The following is a 21,326-nucleotide window of genomic DNA, read 5'->3' as shown; positions in this document are numbered from 1 at the left end:
CAGACTGAACCACATTTCAAAACCACATTTGCCCTTCTGGTGTCCTTGTGATGTTTACAGGATGTTGAATAGGTTTGTAAAGCTGCTGTTTCTTTTTGTCTCTCTCTTTTTCTTTTCTTTTTTTTAACTGTGGATTTTGTCCCAGTAAGTTTTATGTAATGTACTTTAGTAAAGTCTGCATATTATTACATTGCTTTTCTTTTTCCAATCTGTTACGTAGGCAGTCATGGCCAACCAAAATTGATGTGCCCCAGGACCTTGAGGATGACCTCACGGCCACTCCTTTGTCCCACGCGACTGTCCCTCAGTCTCCTGCTCGGGCCGCCGACAGTGTCCTCAATGGCCACAGGAGCAAAGGCCTGTGTGACTCCGCCAAGAAAGACGACCTTCCCGAGCTAGCGGGCCCGGCGCTCTCCTCCGTGCCGCCCACGAGCCTGAAACCCCCTGCCAGTGGGCGCAAGTGCCTGTTCCGGGTGGAAGAAGACGAAGAGGAAGACGAGGAGGACAAGAAGCCCATGTCCCTCTCAACACAAGTGGTTTTGCGCAGGAAGCCATCGGTGACCAACCGGCTGACATCGAGGAAGAGCGCCCCGGTCCTGAACCAGATCTTTGAGGAGGGGGAGTCTGACGACGAGTTCGACATGGATGAGAATCTGCCTCCCAAGCTGAGCCGCTTGAAGATGAACATCGCTTCCCCGGGGACGGTGCACAAGCGCTACCACCGGCGGAAAAGTCAGGGCCGGGGCTCCAGCTGCAGCAGCTCGGAGACCAGCGACGACGACTCGGAGAGCCGGCGGCGGCTCGACAAGGATAGCGGCTTCACCTACTCCTGGCACCGCCGGGACAGCAGCGAGGGGCCCCCGGGCAGCGAGGGGGACGGCGGGGGCCAGAGCAAGCCGAGCAACGGCGGCGGGGGTGCGGACAAGGCCAGCCCCAGCGAGAACAGCGCGGGCGGGGGCAGCCCGGCGGGCGGCTCGGGCGGCGCCCCCGGCGGCACCTCGGGCAGCACGCGCCGCTGCGCCGGGCCGGGCGGTGGCTCCTCGCAGCTGGCCCCGCGCGGCGCCGGGGAGCTGGTGGAGAGCCTCAAACTCATGGGCCTCTGCCTGGGCTCCCAGCTGCACGGGAGCGCCAAGTACATTCTCGACCCGCAGAATGGCTTGTCGTTTTCCAGCGTGAAGGTCCAAGAGAAGTCCACGTGGAAGATGTGCATCAGCTCCGCGGGGAACGCGGTGCCCGCCCCTGCCGTGGGCGGCATGAAGTTCTTCTCTGACCATGTGACGGACACCACCGCCGAGTTGGAACGCTTAAAGAGCAAGAACCTGAAAAACAACGTGCTCCAGCTACCTCTGTGCGAAAAGACCATCTCTGTGAACATCCAGCGGAACCCCAAGGAGGGGCTGCTGTGCGCCTCCAGCCAGGCCAGCTGCTGCCACGTCATTTGACCGCGGCCCCCCCTTCGTCCCCCGTCGCTGGCTCCCGTCCTGCTCAGAGCAGTGAAGACCGGCTCACTTCACTCTCCCCTTTTTGGTTTTCCTCGTTTAAAGCGGGCAATTATTTATTCCTTTCTCATTTGGTCGCCTGACGATGTGACAATGCATGGTCTTTGTGCATGCTGCTAGACACTACTTTTCCAGCCGAAAAGTCTCTTTGTGTAATTTTTACATTTATAATTTTAATGTGGATGATCAGGAGTAAATTAAAATGTGTATTTGGAACCTAATATAAACGGAGCACTTAGAAATCTGATGTTCTGCACTTAACCTAGAGAGAGAGAAAAAAATGCTTTTGTTTCCTTGTGAAAAATCTAAATTCCTGCCCCGACCTTCTGTGAAATGGAAACTCCGTGCTCTGAGGCACACGCTGGTGTCTGAGGCAGAACCAAAGCAATAACGTGATGCCAACAGGCCTGGAGCCCGCGAGTGTGTGCACACTCAGCCTTCTGAGGCCTGAGCAGAGCAGAGTCCAGCCAGCGTCTGCACTGACAACCTTAAAACCATGATTTCGGCATACCCACACCTGTTTGTCTTAAGCTATAGTGTGAAAGTTTGGGCTCTTAAAATTTAACTGAAAAAGATTTCCTTGTTTTGTAACAGGCGAGATAAAGTAGTTAGATTTATAAGGCAGCTTCCCCTGTAGTGGTAACTTAGAAGCAGACAATCTCATTTTGTAATGTGACAAGGTGAACTGATGATGTCTTAACTCTACGTATAGAGTACGAGTCTGTCTAACAGAACAAAACTGATGCTCGGTGTGGATTCCTTCCTGCGGGGCACACCCCAGGGCCCCTTTACCACCATGTAGGTAGAAGAAACTGTAGAGCCTAATGTAGAAGCCAAGGTGCACACAGATACTGGCAAAGTCAAAACCCCATAAATTAAAAAAAATTATTGACATTTGATTTTTAGGAGTTTGATCATTAGGTTGTCTTTTTTGTTTCTACATCCTTTAGCTCAGCTACCTGTGAAAATTGGCTGATTGGAAAATACACATAAATGGGTAAAATTCATACACATACAGCAAACAAAAATGCACAATGCCTGCTTTGTTTTTGTGGTTTTTTTTGTTTTTTTTTTTTTGCTGGAAGTGTTTTTCACTTTGCCTTCCTGCCAAAACAATAATCAGAAAACTCTTGCTTTAAACTATTCCTGTACAAAGACTACTTTTGACCAGATAATCATCTTTTATGGCTTTTATCTTATAGGACACAGTATATTGTAGGCTAGTCATTTCGGAAGGGGCCAGATGCTACTTTTTCATGCTGTGCCCTGGGGGGCCTTGAAAGCAATTCCTGGTGACACTGGTGAGAGGATGTGGCTGGCCTCCAGGGCCTTCCCACACTCATGGGCCTCCCGTCATGTCTCTGCAGTGACAGTCGCCTGGTGCGTGGCGTGGGCAGAGCACCAAAGGACAGCATTCCATTGGTCACGGTTTCTCCGAGAACACGCTGACTCTGCTCCTTTAGGATTCATATATTTTACTCAGAACTCTGAATTTCACAGTATACTTAACTAAGTAAATATGATACTCAAAATACTTATTTTACTTTCTAGACCTAGACTAGATACGTTTTAAGCTACAGCTCTAGTTCATTGTGATATTTATAATTGAAAGCTACGAGAATAGATGTGTGGGTGAAGCCATAGAACATATTTGCTTGAAATTCTTGAGCAGGGATCTTACAAAGGGCCAGAAATAAGATGTGTGGTTCACATAGACAGTGAGCGTAACATCTGTATTAAACGTAGGAGAGAAGTTTATAAAGGGCATTGGCAATAAACTCTTTGTTGCAGCTGTTTTCCAAGTAATGTAAATAGTTTTTCCTGTGATTATGTATAGCCTTGGAATGGCACCTTTTAACTAACCCATATGTGTTTGGTTTTCAATGGTTTTTTTATATTCAGATGTATATATGGTGCTCACTTTTAGGATCAGCAGTGTTGACCATTTATGCTGCATAGCTGTATCATAGCCTTATTAGTTGTGTGTGGTTGGTTGACCCTCTGGGTACACAGGTGTTAGTCTGAGTGGCGTCTTCCTCATTTGTTCATAAGTGAATGATTGTGCATGTGTTGTATGTCATAGTACGTCGTCACATAAAAGGGAGGGGAGCAGATAACCATTATATTAAGATAATATTGGACCAAACGACTTACTTGCTCTAAACAGTTTCTTGTACCCCTTAACCTGTCTTCAGAAGTTGCATAGTTACAGTAGTGTGTAAATTAAATATTGTGGAAAAAACAATTCGTCTTGTATTTTTCTGTGTGTGTGTGTGTCTGTGTATATATATGCACACATATGTATGTGTGTGTGTGTGTATATATATATAATTATGTACTTCTGGCAGTTCTATCTGTATTTAAAGTTGTGACAATCTTGACACCAATTTTAAGAATAGCCGTGAGACTGAATCAGATTCAAGATATCCCTTCCAAGTAAGAACTGATGTGTGTTAAGAGGGTACAGAATTAGCTGATTTGGTCGGCTGCTTCCACTGCTGGCTGAATTTCCTGTGTAAACATTGACAGGTATGTGACAAATGGGAAAAAAAAATCCAAATAATAAAGTGGCATATTGGTGTTCAGCAATATAAACTGTGTCCCCATGTTCTGTCTCTTCCTATGCATGCAGCTTTGCATAGTCCTGGCCTGGGTTACACCAACGTTCCACATGCTGTGTGTGCACCTGCACCGCCAGATGTGACTGAAAAATGCAGTCGTGACTGTTCTCGCTTTAAACTCGTGACCGCAAATCTCAGGTGGGTCCCAGGACTGCCTATTAATTAAACTTTACTTCCCCAGTTCACCTACTTTCCTCACTCACTGGTCACTGCTCCCTGACAAACTTCTACCTTCTTACCCTCGTGTGTATTCACACGCCCTGCTCTTCCGTTTGGTGGTGTGGTTCCGGGTCAGTCCCTTCACTTGCACCTGAAGACCTGAGAGGTGTGAGTGAGACCGACCTGAGGCCTTTACCATTCTCTTTCTCTTGCACCGTCAATCTTTGCTCCTCTACTAGATCATTCCTAACAGCAAACAAAACAAATGATTTATTCCTCCTGTCTTAAATGTTTTTGTTATTCTCTCCCTAGTTGTTGCCACATTTTTCTCTTCTCCACTCTCTCTGAACCCTTCCAGTCAGGCTCTGCTGCTGTCACCCCACCAAAACTGCTCTGCTCAAGGCGAGCAGCGATCATGTGCTAAATCCAGAGGTCAATTTTTAGAAACAGCTTTGAGATATAATCCACATTCCATGTAATTCACCGATTTAAATTGTACAGTTCAGTGTGTTTTAGTATATTCTCAGAGTTGTGCAGCCATTACCATAAACCCCAAAAGAAATCTTGTACCCATTAGCACATTCCCCCTTTCTCCTGAACTCCTACCCCATTCTCAGCCGGGCAAACACTAATCCAGTGGTCAGTTCCAATCCCACGTTAGCATTTGCTGAGTTGATCACTCTCCCTTGCCAACTTTGCACTGGTCAGGTCCCCACTTCCACCTTGCTGCTCTCCATTCCACTAGCCCCACATTCTCCCAGCCGCTGAATTTGGGATACCCCAGGGTTCAATTCAGGATTCCTTCTCAGCCTGTACACAACCTCTTGATGATCCCATTCAATCTTAACATCCGTGTCCTAATAGAAACCCAGAATACATTTAGCCCACATCTCTCGCAGGAACACCAGATTCCGACTATTTGATTTCTCTACTTGGATGTGTCTAATAAGCACCTCAATCCTTCTAAGCCCCAAACTCCTAATCACCCTCGAATCTTACCCTTCCTGATGCTCCCCATCTCATAAATGACAACTCTAAACCTTCATTCATTTTGCAGAAGTAAAAAATCTTGGTGTCAGCCTTGACTCTTTGGTCCCAACATCCCATCCATCGGCGAATCTTATTCACCGTTCGAGAGTTGACAGCTCGTTGCCTCCACTGCCAACACTCAACACTTCCTCAATCTGGGCAGCTGTAAAAATGCCTCTTAAAGGGTTTCACCAGTTTTGTCCTCGTCTCTCCTTTCTCCATTCAACTTTGTGAGTGATCATTCTAAGAGCGAAATCATGTCATATTTTGAAAGGTATTGAATTTCCAGATGTTTGAGAATTTTCCACATAAGTTTTTGTTACTAATTTCTAGTTGAATTCTGTTTTGGTCAGAAATCATGCTTTGTGTAATTTAAATCTTAAAACTTGGTCGGAAATCATGCCTTGTGTAATTTAAATCTTTGCTCTGTGGTTCGGCTAATGGCCTGTCTTGGTGAATGTTTTTGTGAGTGCTTGAGAAGCGCTGTTGCTGATAAAGTGTTCTGTGTGTTCTGTACACATCGATTAATTCAAGCTGGTTGATGGTGTTATTTCAAGTCTTTCATATGCTTACTGATTTTCTGTCTCAGTATATAAATTACTGAGAGAGGAGTGTTGAAATCTAACTATGGCTGTGGATTTTGCCTATTTCTCTATGAAATTTGAAGCTCTGTTGTTAGACTGAAGATTGTTAAGTCTTGATGAATTGATCCCTTTCACCATTATGAATTGTTCCTGCTTATCCCTGGTAAATTATTCTTTGTCCTGAAGTCCATTTTGTGTGGTACTCATACAGCCATTCTGGCTGTTTTTGACTTGTGGGAGTGTATCTTTTCCCATCTTTTTACTTTTAACCTAAGTGTATCTTTATATTTAGAGGTTTTTGGGAGGGTCTTTTTGTAGATAGCATATAGTTGGGTCTTGTTTTTTTTTAATCCAATCTTTGCTTTTTATTTGGAGTGTTCAGACCAGTTACATTTAGTGTACTTATCAACATGGTTGAGTTCAAAGCTGCCATCTTCTAAATTGTTTTCTGTTTGTCTCATCTGTTCTTTGTTTCTTTTACTACCTTCTTTTGGTTTAACTGACCACTTTTCACTGGCTTTTTAAGGCTGTGTGCCTCTTTTATTTCTTTAGTAAGGCTACTGTAGGGATACATACACACACATATATATAAAATATAATCATACATGTATTTTACATATATATGTATGTATAAAATCACAGTCTACCTTAAAACAGTACTCCTTCATGTAGGATGGAACCTTACATCTCTGTACTTCAGTTTTCCTCCTCCTCTTCTTTGTACTGCTGTCATTTTTATTTTTATGTATGCATACATATTTTTGCTTTAAATAGTCTTCTTTTTAAGAGATCAAATGGGAAAAGTCTTATTTTACTGACATCTTTATCATTTCCATCACTCTTCATTCTCTTATATAAATCCACATTTTGGTATTTTCTGCCTATAGAACTTTAAAATTTCTTACAGTGCAGGTCTGCTGACAGTATATTCTGGCATCTTTTGCTTGTGTGAAAATGTGTTTTTACTTCATTTGTGAAGGTTATTTTTATTGGGTATAGAATTCTAGGTTGACAGTTTTTTTGTTGCAGTTGAATTTCACACTGTTGAGTGCTGGATTTTACCTTCATGTAAAAAGTGCTGGGTTTTGTTTTGGCACACAGTTACTTGGAATCCGCTGGATCCTTTTGGGTCTTGCTTTTAGACGACAGACCCAGAGCAGTCTTTAGGGCTAATCCGATGCACCACTTTGGTAGAGTTCTCAGCACAATGCTGAAGTCTTTCCACTCTGGCTGGCGGAAGCACGCAGCATCTGCCGGGATCTGTGTAAATTCTAAGCGCTGCTCAGCCTCCTGCTTTGTGGGGTTCTTTCTCCAGCCCCACGTAGTCTTACACACGTGTACTGACCAGCATTCAGTCAAAGACTGCAGGTTCCCAGGGCTTGCTCGCCCCCTGTGCAGCGGGATGCGCCTGACTTGGGGCTACCCTTGTGCCCTGAAGTCCAGCAGGGACTGGGTTCCTCAGACTTCTGGGTCTGGTGAGGGGCAGATGCGAAGAGGAAATGGGATCTAGTCTTTCTTGAGCTAATGGGACCCAAGCACCTTGTGACTGCTGAGGAGTCATTTGTATTTTTGAGGACCCCTGACTCCCGAACACCTCACTCCCAGCAAGGCATTACAGGTTGAGAAGTCAGGAAGAGATAAAAATCCGAGTTTTGGTTCTTGTGAGTTCATGATGTCCTTGGGGAAGAAACAGGGATTTAAATTAGCACCAGGTAGCAGTTGGATGGTGACATCTCACAGGGCACTGCTGTGAGGGTCAGGAGGGTCCCAAGAAGGTGAGTCGGGGAGGGAGGAAGAGTGCAGAGGACAGAGAGCTGAGGGGTTGGGCAGGATTCGGGTCATCAGTCCCGTGTGAGCCACAGGGAAGAGGTGTGGACTTCGCTGAGAGGGAAGAAGCCACTGTTCTTCCTGACTCCTCCATCCCTTCACAGGGACTCAGCATTTCTGGCTTGGAAAACTGGAGGGCTGGGGGGGAGTGCTGGAAAGAGCATTGCCGGGCGGAACATCAGCTTTCGGATGGGAACGAGATAGATTCGCTGTCGCACTGCTTCCGGTCTGTCGTCCCCCAGGGCCCCTGCCCAGAAGGGCCCTCTCTTGGCTTATTGCTCTGCTCTTAGTTGGTTGTCTTGAAATTCCTGGTAAGTTTTGAACAAAGGCACTCTATTTTCATTTTGCACTGGGCCCGCAGGTTGTGCACCTGGCCGAGGGGTCCCTCTGTAGAGCTTCTTCCGCAGGTCTGGAGGAGTGAGCTTGGCCGTGAGGATGGGCGCTTCAGCGAGAGCAGAGGCCGAGAGCAGCCAAGGCCAGAGACAGAAGCCCGGGCCACCTCCAGTGTAGGGGCGAGGAGTGGAGGCCACAGAGCGGGAGAGCAGCAGGTGAGTGGATGAGCTCCAAGGGCGAGAACAAGAGGAGGAAGCTCTCTGAGAGGCGTCGGGAGAGGGGGGGGGGGCATCACAGATAGCGCCACCCCAAGGAAGGCGCGGGCAGGCGGGCGCGTGGCCCTGCTTCCCTGTGGGGGTATGAGGCTCAGAAAGGTGCAGGGCGCACTGCTGATCTGACCCGAGCCCCCTCCTCAGGTTGCCCACCTGGATGGGGAGAGGTGGGACAGTGGCTGACGCTTGACCTTCCAGCCTTCCAGAGGGCTGGGCAAAGCGGTATTACAGCATCAGGCTATGAGGTCCACTGAACCGCACTGTGGCCCCTACATAACCAGTGTCTGTGCATCTCATTGACTTTCTAGTACCGAGAAGTTCCGAATTCCGCGACAACTCTGGTCCTGAGGGGTGCGGACATGTAGATGAGACCAGGTCAGGGTGCTCATTACAGCTCGTGATGAGAAGGCATTTGGAGTCAGGGGCTGAGACCTGGTGTCGCAACACGTCCCAAGGAGTTCCAGCGTGCTGGCGCTCCCCTGGGCTGGAGGGCTGCTCCCTGGGACCCGTTGTTCGGGAGCCAACTGGGATTGAGGAAGCGTCTGTCAGCCCCAGGCTGCCTGTGGTCTGTTAGGAATCAGTACCTCAGTGTCCTGTAGGAAGCACAGCAAAAACCTGGGTCAGTGGACACACGGCTTAGGCGGGAGTTGGTACATTGTTGGGTCATTTCGGGTCATTAATGCAGATCGCACCCTGTATCCTTCCTTCAGTTGTCGCCCAAATGCCAGGGCTCATCCAGGGCATGGGCAGGGCGCCCTGGTCGGCGGGCAGTTGGGCAGGTCCTGGAAGGCAGTCAGTACTGCGCTTGGTCTCCCCGTTTATTTAGCTGACTCCGTCTGCGAAGGACAAGCCCTGTGGTGCTGGTATTAGGCCTTGTGTTCTGGGATTGGAGGGGCAGAGATCACTGTAAGCGGCTCTTCGGCCTCCCTTAGGGTGGGGACATACTTGCTTTCTGGTTTTCTAGCCAGACAGCTATGTAAAGGGCGGTGTGTATCTGCATCTGCACTGCTGAGTTGCCCTCTGGTTCACTGTCCAGCACTTTGACGCTTTTCCTGGTACTGAGCGAATGATGGGCTGTAAGCTCTTCATGCCTCGGGCTGGTTGTGCAGGCCTGTGTCTGCTGCACGCATGCAGGGGTGGGGGTGTTTGTCTCCCCCCCGGGGGTCAGCAGACCTGGACTTACCCGGCTCCGCGCTGTCTGCATCCTCCTGCCTGGGCCGAGGTGCTCTCGGGTGCGAACGGGAGACCACAGCGGGTAGTGGGAGGAGCCATGTGAGCCTGACACCGCGGTGACTTCCCCGTCCCGAGAGGAAGCTCACCAGCACTGTGAAAGGTCCAGAGAGGTGGCCACGTGTCATCAGTGTGATCTGTGCCATGGGCTCAAGGGAAAATGCCATTATTCCTCTTTTACTTCAGCTGATCCCTAATGACAGCAGGAAGCCCAGCGTCTCCGATCGGGGGACATGCAGTCATCCAGTGCCAGGCATTGAGGGAACTGGAAAGACTCTTTGGTCCTGCACCCTGTTGCTGCTCTGCCCCGGATCCTCTTCAGGCCCAGGGGTGCTTGTCGGCTGCGTGGGGGTGGTCCTTGTTGCTCCAAGTCCCTGCCAGACCTTGGTGACAAGGCAGCTGGAGGGTGAGGGGGGAGGAGGCTGGCTCTGCAGGGCCTTTAGCATCAGCTCCTTCCCGAGAGAAAGCAGCAAGCCCTGTATCCCCGCCGTTCTCAAACTCCAGCGTGACAGCGTCCACTGCAGGCATCCTCAAAGATGCAGTCTCAGACCAAACTGCCAAAACCCTGTTCCTCAGACCCGGGTGGTGGCGCCCGTGCGTCTGCATTGAATGAGGTCCAGGTGATTCTTTCCGGGGCATCTGTGGCCACACTCTGAGGCCCTGTAGCAACAGGCCTCACCCTGATGCAGGCCTGGGGCCCCAGCTACCTCAAAAGACCTAATTTTGACTCTTAGAAAGTTGGGGTGAGCAGTGTCCCACACCCTTCCCAGGTCCCTGCTTTTGCAGAGATGAGGAGACCGCAAGTGGGCCTCTTGACCAGGGGAAGCACCTTCTCCCCTCTGGAGAAGCTGCAGCCCCACGTGGTGGTGATGCCAGGGTCGTCCCAGCCTGAAGGAGACTCCTGAGGACACAGGCGCCCTGGCAGTGGGCCCGCATTTGTCTCTGCTGCAGGCCCTGGTGGCCCCGGGAGGTGCTGGACGCTCCAGCTTCTATCAGGTCCTTTTTCTTCAGGCCCCCCTAGGGCGGGGCATGGCGGCGCCGAGGGAAGTCCTCTGACTTGGCTGACCAGCAAGAAACGCGCCAGGCCTGTTACCGGCTGTCTGCCTGGTGCCAGGAGCTGTCCTTGCGGGGCCTTGGGTCAAGCTGGGTTAGGAAAAGTCTGGACCCCAGGGCTCTGGTTCTGTGGCCTCGGGTGGCCTTCCTCCTTCTCAGTGCCAGTTTCCTGCTGGAAGGAGAGCGGGAGCTCAGGGCTCAGGGCTGACGAGAGAGCTGGGGCCGCAGTGGTGCTGGCGGTGAGCTCCACCCTGGCAGACGTGGGCCACACTGCTGTGAGAACTTGGGGAAGTCACTTAAGCCCCCGTGCCTCAGTTTTCTCATCTGTGAAATAGGGACAACATGAGGAAACTGAGGCTCAGAGGGCATATTAAGGAGGGCAGTGGGCTCCTCGCCGCCCCCTTCATTGTAGGGCTGGGTATTCCTGGCCATTTGTTTCTAGTTCCCTCCCAAAAGCCTGTAAGAAAGATCTGTTATCAAGTCTGAGCTTTGGAGCCACTGCAGGGGATAAGTCAGTGTGGCCACCAGGAGGGAGACAACGTTCACTGCCTGTTCCCACCCCTGCCTGAGGCCACAGCCCCAGTGGCAGGATCTGCCAGCAGAGACCCAGGCCTGACCATAGACAGCAAGGGGGCGTCTGGGTGGGGGATCTGCGGGCCCAGCCTGGCCCCAGGGGGCCCAGTGAATGTCAGGGGGAACAGAGTGAAATGTAATGCTGGTGAGAGGAGAATCGGGCTGAGAAGTAGAGTGGGCCAGGGCCCGCTGGTGATCTGGGAGCTTGGTGCCAGTTTGTTATCTCATGGCTGGAGAGAGGGGAGTTGAAGGAAGGGTGACAGGCAAGGAGCCGGGCTGTGGCCTGGCCCTGCCTGCAGCCTCAGGTGTGCAGCTGGAGGAGCCACCCTGCCCCCGAGAGGGTCCCCCCTAGCAAGGGCCACCTGCGTGACTGCACACGCCCCTCTGGGACCCTTCCAGCAGGGCCAGCTTGCGCAGGAATTGGCAACATCGCCTCCCTGTCTCCAGCTCTCCCTGGGTGGCCGAGGCTCTTCTCCCGGACATGCTCATGCAGCTCCCACCATCCTCGAGAGCTGTCGCGCTTGGGTCCAAAGACCCAGGTTCACCAGTGTGGGCAGGGCCTCACATGCCCTCTGAGAGCCGAGGGGGCTGTGTGCACAGGAGGCTCTGGATTCCTGTCCGGCTGCCCCCTGCCTGGTCCAAGATGGTGCCGCCTCTGTCTCCTCCTGGTGCTGTTTGTCTTTGCTCCTTTTCTTACCCAGGCTTGGGCTCTTGCCTCTGGAGTCCTTATCTGTTCAAGGTTGGTGGGTGCCTCCAGCTCTTGTCAACGCTGGGGTTTGGGAAGGCTGGTTAGGAATGAGAGGAGGGCTCTCCCCCAGCTGGAGTCCTTGGGGTGTCCCGGAGAACTGGGGGAGCAGCCCAGGGACCTCCTGTGGGTGACCACAGGGGCTGGAGGCAGTACAGAGGGGGTGGGGGGGTGCCACAAGGACCCCAGCCCAGCAGGGCAGTGGAGTGGGTTGGATCTGAGGCTGAGGTGAGGCCAGAAGAGGAGGACAGGGACCGAGTCCGGGCCGATGCAGTGCAGGGAGCAGGTGGAGGGGAGTGGTGCCAGGAGATGACAGTGGCCACATGGGCTGAGGGGCCACCCTCTTCAAGCACGTGAGGCCAGTGTGTGTGCCGTGCAGTGGGTCAGTGTCATCCTGCATGGCTCCCTCAGTTCAGTTAAGGTGACAAGGGACTACAAAATGTGAAGCCATGAAGGACACCTTGGTTCCTTCCAGCCCTGACCCTGGGCACCAGCAATGAGCCGGATGCCACCAACTTCAAGCACTGGGACACAAAGAGCAGCTCTGCGGGCCAAGTGGGTCAACGCAGCCTTCTCTTCCCGCCAGCCTCTCTCCTGATGCCACCTGACTGGTTCCCATGTCTGTCTTCCTCCTGCCTGTGACCCAGGGACCAACCCCACTGGAGGTGAGTCCTGCTGGTCCAGGCCAACCTCAGGGGTCCCAAGTTCCCTCTGCATGACTGGCTTAGTCCTGGCTAAGTGCTGTGGTTCTGTGGGGTCAGACCGAGGAAGGGCAGGGGGAGGCTTCTGGGAGAGACAGTCCTGGGTGCAGGGAACCCAAGGCCTGGACTGTCGCAAGGCGAGGAGGGCCAGCCTGGAGAGGCTGCTGGCTCAGAGGAGGCTGTGAGCCCGCGAGTGGGGAGAGGAGCTGATGGGGGTTCACATCGGAACCACTGCCTCACCTAACTATTCATGTGACTGGTCCCCAGAGCTGACTCCGGGGGGCATCAAAGAGCCGGGTCCAAGGACCCCAACTGAACGTTCTCATTTCCAGCAAATGGAGGCTCCAGGCTGGGGTGGCGAGGAAGCTCTTGGGGGCTCAGGGTTGAGGACTAGAAAGGGGGCTACCATTCCCTGGTGTTCTAAAACATGAGCATGTTCTAGAAAGTATTAGGCATCGCACAGCCACTGAGCGCTGGTGCCACGGAGGAGAGGGGGGCAGAGGGCACAGATGTCCACACTGGCAAAGACGGTGGTCTGGCAGGACCCACTGAACCACCCCGTGTGGCAGACGGGAGAGTCGAGGCTTCTTAAAATACACCCGCTGGAGCGGTCCTGCTGCGGCCGCCCCCTCCCTTGACGTGTAGGGCAGGATCAGGGCACCTCAGCCCCTGCCGGGCTCCCCAGGCGGGCCGCGGCATGGGGGGGGGGCAGGGGCTGGCTGTTTCCTGAGGCACTTTGAACAGCTGACAGGAAAAGGAAGCCCTGCCTTCTGGGGTAGAGCCACACGCCCAGAGGGCTGTACCCAGTGGGCCGGGGCTGTTGTGCTCAGCCAGGGAGGGGAAGCACCAGGAGAAAGGCTGGCCTCCCCCGCAGGGGTGGGCCCTGCCGGGCACCCTAGGGTCAGATCCCGCGGCAGCAGAACCTCCAGAGAACTGTTGGGGCTTCGCTGCAAGCTTTGGAAGCCACCTGGCCCTCAGTGCCCTTCACGGCCGGTTCAGAGCAGAGGGCCTGGCTCGGCCCACAGACAGGAGGAGTCAGAGGTGCACGTGGCCTTTAATAGCTCGGCTACCGCTGCTTCTGTGACAAAGGGTCTGGTAACATTGCAAAACAGAACCAGGAAAGACGCATCTCAAGTTGTGGAGTGCTGGAAACACTGCTCCCGTCACTCACTGGGGGCTCCTGGGAGGGCACACGCCCACCCACCCCACCCCCACCCCCGGGGTGTGCAGTCACCGTGCAGGGAACATGGGGAGCTGGTGGTCCATCCATGGGTGAGGCTGTGGCAGCAGTGGTGCCAGAGGCAGGTCAGGCAGCTGGAGTGGCGCTTGGGGATGGCCAGGACCCCGCAGAGCTTTCTGGCCAGGTTCCCCGTCCACCTACACTCAGGGCGCCTTTTCTTTCTCACCTTCCCTCCATTCCTCCTTCAGGTTCTCGGTTGCGAGCTTTACCTGCTGTCGAGAGAATACAGGACACAGGTGAGCCGTGCAAGCCTGGGTGGTGGCACCTCGTCTGAGGGAGACATGGGACAGCACGTTCCCTTAGCTCCATCCAAGTGCACGTTGGCCCCCAAGAAGCTGTGACCTCTGACACTGCCCGAGGCTCCCTGGGAGTCCAGAGTCCCCATTTCTGACCCAGAGGAGACGGGAAACGGTAAACGTGAGTGGAAATGTGTTGGGTGAGCCCAGACCAACGGGGATGTTAAAGATACTGAAATGAGAAGCGGCTGGCATCTCTTCCTCCCTGGACCTCCAGGGGTGAGGGACGGGCGGACAGAGCTGGGGGTCTGAAGCACTGACGGTGGGGCCCAGTCCTTGCTCTGCTCCTGCAGAGAGTGACCTTGGAAATGTGCCCACTCTAAGCCTCAGTGTCACAACTGCACAGTGGATGCCACGGTGCACTTTCTGCAGGGTGGTGATGGGGGTTACTGTACGGGAGTCCCTGGCCCAGAGCAGATGCTCTGTTCATCAGACATTTTGACCAGGCCTTTGTCTCAATAGCCACATCCAGTACCATTGCAGACATCCTACGAAGGCTCAGATGGAGGTGACAGAAGGAAGGAGCCGGCACCTGAGATTAAGGCCTGGTGGGCAGGAGTCCTGCTGCTCCAGTCCCGGGCCTCGCCAGAAGGGCCCCACCACCTCCATCCCATGGGTGCTGGAAAACGTGAGTACAGCTTTGCCCTAATTACTGAATCACTGAATGACTCCTTTGGAATTTGGCTTAAAGCACACACAATTGTTGATAAGAGCTACTTACTTAGGGGAAGAACACAACTCTGAGCACAAACACTGTGGCATTCAGAGCGCCTGCACACGGACCATAGATGCAAAGGCGCTGCCTCCTGCTTAAACCCGCTCTCCTCTTTCAGGCTCCTTTAGACCTGCAGTATCTTGGGAGAACCCCCCACCTTTACTCCAGACAGTCCTCATCTTCTGAGGCTGCTGTGTCTTCCCCAGGGCGGCTAGAGGTGGACTCCTGGAAGCCGAGCTTGGGGAGGGACCTGCCTCGCCCTTGCCCGTCCGGGGTTCAGGGGCTGACTTTGTGCTGGGTGGGGTGGGCTCTGCCTGCAGGGAGCCAGCATCTCGGCTTGGAGTGGGCATGAGAGCTGTCGGGGGCCTGGGTCATGCCTGTCCGAGTGACCCACGGCAGAAAGGCCGGTGCAGACTGTGACTGAGTTCAGAAACCTGGGGACGTGGAACGGCCAGGCCCTCCGAGTCTCCCCGGAAGTTTTTTCCATCTACTCCCTTTTCCATTAGTAATGTTTCCTTTCCTCTCATGAGCCCACTTTTGATTTAACAATCCCCAAAGAAGCCTTTTTTTTTTTAAATGGAGATAATGTTGCTTACCCCCACCCCACCCTCTAGGCAGAGTAGCTAAAGAGAAGCAGCCTGGGCCCTGTGGGGACGGCGGTGCTGGGCTCCATCCACCCCGGCACCCTCAGCCCGAGCCCACACTGTGGCCTGGAAGGGGTCGGCTCCTCACAGCCCGCGACTTCAGCTTGCTTATTTGTGAAAGATGGCGGAGAACATCTCAGAGACTCCCACCTCTCCCTGCCTGGGCCAAGCCCCCGACCTTGGGTCTGAGAGAAGAGTGAGACAGGTCACCGGGGGCTGAGTTGTTCAGGGAAGAGAGCCCATGAGATGGCGGCCTCTCCCGGGAGGCCTGCCGGCAAGGGCCTCCCCCTCCGTAGCCACACACACAGATGGGGGGCCTACAGGGCTCCTTTGGCTCAAAACCCACTGAATCAGAACTCACTTTGATTTTTCCTCACCATGTGGAGGAGGAAAATGTGGCTAAAGATTCTGTGACAAACTAGGGATATTTTATCATCATGATGGTGCTAGTTTAGTTAAATGTATTTAGCTTTTAACTTCTTACAGTTACTTGTCAAATCAGGAAATAGATTCATGTTCTGTCCGTGCATCCCCCCCCCCCACCGCCACCAGCAGCCCAGCGCTTTGGCTTTTCCTTAGCGACTCTTGTTGGAGGGGGTGGTGGGGGGGAAGCAACATTATCTCCTTAAAAAAAACAAAACAAAAACTGGCTTCTTTGGGGATTCTTGAAACCTTATAAAAATATAAGCAGGGTAATAGTGTTGACTTCTTCCCCATATAAAGCATCAGAATGGAGAGAGAATGAAATTTCCCTCAACTCATGACTCGTTAAAACACTCATGCTCCAAACTTCTTTTAAAAGCAGAGACTGATTTTTGGCATCATTATGAATAATGATTATACAGGAGACCCTGAAGGTTTGCGGCAATGCTGTTGAGCAAGTCTATCGGCGCCATTTCTCCAACAGCATTATTTTTTTTTGTTTTTTTAGATACAGTGCCATTGCACACTTCATAGACAATGGTCTTTTATATGCCTTGGGAAACCAAAAATTCATGTGATGCAATATCTGCTTCATTGCAGTGGTCTGGAATCAAACCTGCAGTATCTCTGAGGTCTGCCTGTAATAGGAACCTAATAACTAAGTGTGTTCACCAAACCTGCAGCCTAATGTGAAGGGTACGTACCTGGCTCCCCTTTCCCTGTGGAGAAGTACAGACATGCTTCCCACAGTCCTCAGACGGCACTTCACCCTCCCAGGTTTGTAGCAGGGAGGGCCCACAACCAGGTTTGGGATCCTTCTCTTCACATTATTGCCCAGTTTTCAACCTGTCAGCAACTACTCCATTACTCCTTCCCCCAAAGCAACCACCACCTACAGAAGGACTCTATCTGGGCAGCTCTTGGCTGAGGACAGAAAGAGCCTGAGCCTGAAAGATTCATCTCTCCCTGTTTACTGGAGGCCTCCAGGCTCTCTAAGGGCAGAGCTCAGGGGCTGGGATCTCGGGCCATTTCAGTTCAGCAATGGGGCACCTGCTCCCCGAGGCCCACTAGCCTCAGGTGCACACTCCTTGATGACAGAGCACTGCAGTCACCCAGCCCTCCTTCCCCACCCGCCTCCGTGCTGATGGAGGAAACTCAGGGGCCCAGGACGGCCGCCAAATTGTCCGCTTGGTCCCAGCGGGAATCCAGGACTCCTCTAACAAGGTCCAGACCCGGCTCACCCAGCCAGTGAGATTTGGTGTCCGCAAGCTCATTAACTGTGCGAGCTGACCCTGGGGAAGGTAAACGTCGGTTCAACTTAAAAAAAGAAAAAAATTAATGTCTACTTCTTACGTCATCTTTTGGCAGGAGGAGACTAAGATGGTGGGGACAGAAGGATGTGGAGCTCGTCCCCCCCACCACAAACACATCAAAAATACAACGACAGCTGGAACAAGTCTCACAGAAGATACACAACTAAAGCTGCAAGACCCCCATGTAACCGGGTAGGACTAAAGGAAAAGGGGGGGTGGCACCTGTGCCCTGGAGGGAGCCCCTTCACCAGCAGGGAGACCAGCCTGGACAGAGAGGGGGCATCAGGGGCTGGGAGGAGAGCCCAGCAGCCGCTCTGAGACGGGGGGACAGAGAGACTCCAAGTGGCTTAAAAACTTATGACACCATAAAACTCCTAGAAGAGAACACATGCACAGTGTTCTCTGACATAAATCACAGTAATATGTCTGTAGTTCAGTCTCCCAAGGCAATAGAAATAAAGGCAAAAAGAAACAAATGGGACCTAAATTTATAAGCTTTTTGCACAACAAAGGAAACCATAAACAAAACGGAAAGACGACCTATGAACTGGGGGAAAATAATTACAAACGATGTGACTGACAGGGGCTTAATTTCCAAAATATGGACAGCTCATACAACTCAATATCCAAAGAACAAATAACCCTATCAAAAGGTGGGCAGAAGACCTAAATAGACATTTCTCCAAAGGAGACATACAGATAGCCAACAGGCACGTGAAAAGATGCTCCACAACATTAATTAGCAGAGGAATGCAAGTCAAAACCACAACGGGGTATCACCTCACACCAGTCAGAATGGCCATCATCAAAAAGTCTACAAATAATAAAGGCTGGCGAGAGTGTGCAGAAAAGGGAGCCCTCCTGCACTGTTGGTGGGAATGTAGTTTGGTGCAGCCACTATGGAGGACAGCATGATGATTCCTCAAAAAACTAAAAATAGACTTAACTTGTGATCCAGCAATCTCACTCCTGGGCATATATCCAGAGGGAACCCTAATTTGAAAAGATACATGCACCCCAACATTCATAGCAGCACTATATACAATAGCCAAGACCTGGGAACAATCTAATCCACAGATGACTGGATAAAGATGTGTGTGTGTGTGTATACACACAAATATACACAATGGAATATTATTCAGCCATAAAAAGAATGAAATAATGCCATTTGCAGCAACATGGATGGACCTAGAGATCACTATACAAAATAAGCCAGAAAGAGAAAGAAAAATACCATATGATGTCACTTATATGTGGAATCTAAAAAAAATAATACAGATCATCTTATTTACAAAACAGAAACAGACTCTCAGACATAGAAAACAAACAAGATTACCAAAGGGGAAGGGGGGGATAAATTAGGACTATGGGATTAATAGATACACACCACTAATATATAAAATAAACAAGAAGGATCTACTGGATAGCATAGGGAAATACTATCTTGTAATAACCTATAATGGAAAAGAATCTGAAGCTGTACACCTGAAATGAACACAATCTTATGAATCAACTGTAGTTTAATAAAATTTAAAAAAACTTAAAAAATCATCTTTTGAGCCCTGCGTTCTTTGCACATTTGAGTTTCTGAGCAAAATGTCCAAAAGCAAAAGTTAAAGGTATTTCAAAAGAAGACCTCACAGGTATCTTGAGAATGCAAATTACTTCCAATGGCGAGTGCGGGGCCCGCAGAAGCCAGAGGCTTGCGTCCCCGCCACGTGCATTACCTGCGTCGGGGCGAGACAGTCACTGTGTGTATCGGCCAGTGCCACGGGCATGAGGTTCCACAGGTGGGTGAAAGGCACTGAACACTAACAATAAAATGACAAAGCGAAACTGAGGAGAGAGCAAGCGAGCCACCTCCCTGGATTTGGGAAACTTTATTGCGAACAAGAAGCCCTCACTGGAGCTGCTCTTGCCTCTGTCCTTTCACCCTCCACCAGCGGGTGTGACAGCTTCTCCAGCCTAAATGCCATCTCTCCTGTTCATCCCAAATCCACACGAAATCACTAAGCGCTAAGCGTCACAGACCCTTCCTCGGGCACCAGCGCCTCAGCGTGGGATGGACACGCTCCTACGGGCAGTGCCCCTGGGCCCCCGGGCGTCATACGTGCTCCTCTGCGCCAACTTCCTGGGAACCTTGGCTGCCGGCCTCCCCGCCTCCCTGTTTCCCGCATGTCTAATTGTGCTTGTATGTCGAAACCTCCTTTCCCCTCCTGCTGTGTGGACATATTTTTAATGTCCGTGATAGTCTTGTTACCTGCATGTAACTTAATTAACAGTGACCAACACATTACATACCAGGTGCTGTTCTAAACTATGCATATACTAAGCCATTTGCTCCTCGTAACCGCCCTATGAAAGACACCATTATCAACATTTTAATGATGAAATTGAGGCTCAGAGGGGTTGAGAAACCTGCCCAAGGCCACACAGCTCATAGAGGTTTGAGCCCAGGCCATCTGGCTCCAGAGCCTGGGCTGCTAACTAACTTGCAGCTGCCTGGCCCTTTACCAGTGGTGCATGCCAACTCTGGGCTGGTTTTGTGCGATTATAGCATCACCCAGCTACCCACTGGGTGCACCTGTGCTGTGAGATTCAGAGTCAGATGGGTCACATTGTCACCTGTGAAGGTTTGCTTGTGTTTGGAAATTCTTGGTGAGGCTTAAATTTTGTCCTGCCCACCTCGCTCAGCTTTTCCGCTTTAGCTAAATCTCCAAACCAAGGGAGTCTGGCTTTAGAACACACCACGTTAACCCCATCCTGACCTGTAAGCACAAATGTAAATAAGCAAGATTTTAAAAGTTGCTTGGAATTCTGGAAAGGAAGTTTAAGAGTTAATTAAAAAACCAACCAACCAGAAACCCGTGAGAGTGTGCTTTAAAGAAAGGGTTCTAAAAATGCTCAATATCGCAAATTATCAGAGAAATGCAAACCAAAACTACAATGAGGTATCACCTCACACCAGTCAGAATGGCCGTCATTCCACAGTCCACAAATGGTAAATGCTGGAGAGGCTGTGGAGAAAAGGGAACCCTCCTGCACTGTTGGTGGGAATGCAGTTTGGTGCAGTCACTGTGGAAAACAGTCTGGAGATTCCTCCAAAGACTAAAAATAGACTTACTGTATGATCCAGCAGTCCCACTCCTGGGCACATATCCAGAGGGAACCTTAATTCAAAAAGACACCTGCACCCCAATGTTCATAGCAGCAGCACTATTTACAATAGCCAAGACATGGAAACAACTAAATGTCCATGGACAGATGACTGGATAAAGAAGTTGTGCTGTATTTATACAATGGAATACTACTCAACCATAAAATGTAATAAAATAATGCCATTTCCAGCAATATGGACGGACCTGGAGAACGTCATTCTGAGTGAAGCCAGAAAGCGAAGGAAAAATACTATATGATATCACTTTTATGTGGAATCTAAAAAAAAGACAAACTTATTTACATAACAGAAACAGACTCACAGACGTAGAAAACAAACTTATGGTTACCAGGGAGGGAAGGGGGTGGAAAGGGATAAATTGGGAGTTTGAGATTTGCAGATACTACTATATATAAAACAGATGAACAGGTTCATACTGTATATCACAGGGAACCATATTCAATATCTAATTGTAACTTATGGTGAAAAAAATATGAAAATGAATATGTATATTCATGTATCACTGAGTATTATGCTGTACACCAGAAATCGACACATTGTAGACTGACTACTTCAATAAAAATACACTAAAAAAAAAAAAGGCTTCTAAGGTGCATAAGAACCTGTGGGAAATGTGGTGGGACAGTCAGTTGGCAGAATCACAAGTGCTCGAACAGCTAAAACACACAAAAGGCGGCCAGTGATGGACAAACTGCTTACGAGAGCATCTCCAAGGGAGGGAAACAAAGAATGAGCCAACCTCAGTCTGGCGGCGAAGTGCCAGAGTAGAAATGTTCATAAATTGTCCAGGAACAAGAAAGGTTAAGAGAAGCGACGTCTCCTTTTCTAGACGAGGAAAGAAAACTGCTAACAGATGCTGCCTAAGAGGTGGCTGAGTCCAGATACGAAGAG

General features: G+C 50.8%; 2 protein-coding genes and 1 long non-coding RNA gene across 14 annotated transcripts in view; 2 read left to right on the top strand and 1 right to left on the bottom strand.

Moving 5' to 3' along the window:
- The window catches only part of SNRK (SNF related kinase), a 55,833-nt gene extending 52,089 nt beyond the window's left edge, over window positions 1-3,744 (top strand). For all 7 annotated transcript variants that reach the window (XM_064496657.1, XM_064496656.1, XM_064496653.1 and 4 more), the window contains one exon: window positions 221-3,744. In XM_064496657.1, coding sequence (XP_064352727.1) covers window positions 221-1,442 — 1,222 coding nt within the window. In that variant the 3' untranslated portion in view covers window positions 1,443-3,744. The remainder of the gene's footprint in view (window positions 1-220) is intronic.
- Window positions 3,745-3,894: 150 nt separating this feature from the next.
- On the top strand, window positions 3,895-21,036 carry LOC105084597 (uncharacterized). Of its 6 annotated transcripts, none has more exons than XR_010384893.1 (6): window positions 3,895-4,258; window positions 8,081-8,267; window positions 14,055-14,277; window positions 14,625-14,790; window positions 16,545-16,640; window positions 17,313-21,036. It is a non-coding gene; the product is annotated as an uncharacterized LOC105084597 (long non-coding RNA). The 6 variants fall into 6 exon arrangements; XR_010384892.1 differs by having other exon boundaries at window positions 14,055-14,283; XR_010384891.1 differs by having other exon boundaries at window positions 14,055-14,790.
- ANO10 (anoctamin 10) overlaps window positions 13,662-21,326 on the bottom strand; it is a 178,149-nt gene continuing 170,484 nt past the window's right edge. Inside the window, exon 13 of the mRNA XM_064496660.1 lies at window positions 13,662-14,078. Within this exon, the coding sequence (XP_064352730.1) occupies window positions 14,010-14,078 (69 nt within the window). The 3' untranslated portion in view covers window positions 13,662-14,009. The remainder of the gene's footprint in view (window positions 14,079-21,326) is intronic.

The sequence above is a fragment of the Camelus dromedarius genome, chromosome 17 (genome assembly GCF_036321535.1).
Source record: "Camelus dromedarius isolate mCamDro1 chromosome 17, mCamDro1.pat, whole genome shotgun sequence".
Lineage (NCBI taxonomy): Eukaryota > Metazoa > Chordata > Mammalia > Artiodactyla > Camelidae > Camelus > Camelus dromedarius.
Note: the sequence above shows the minus strand (reverse complement) of the source record. Positions and strands in the feature narration are given on the sequence as shown.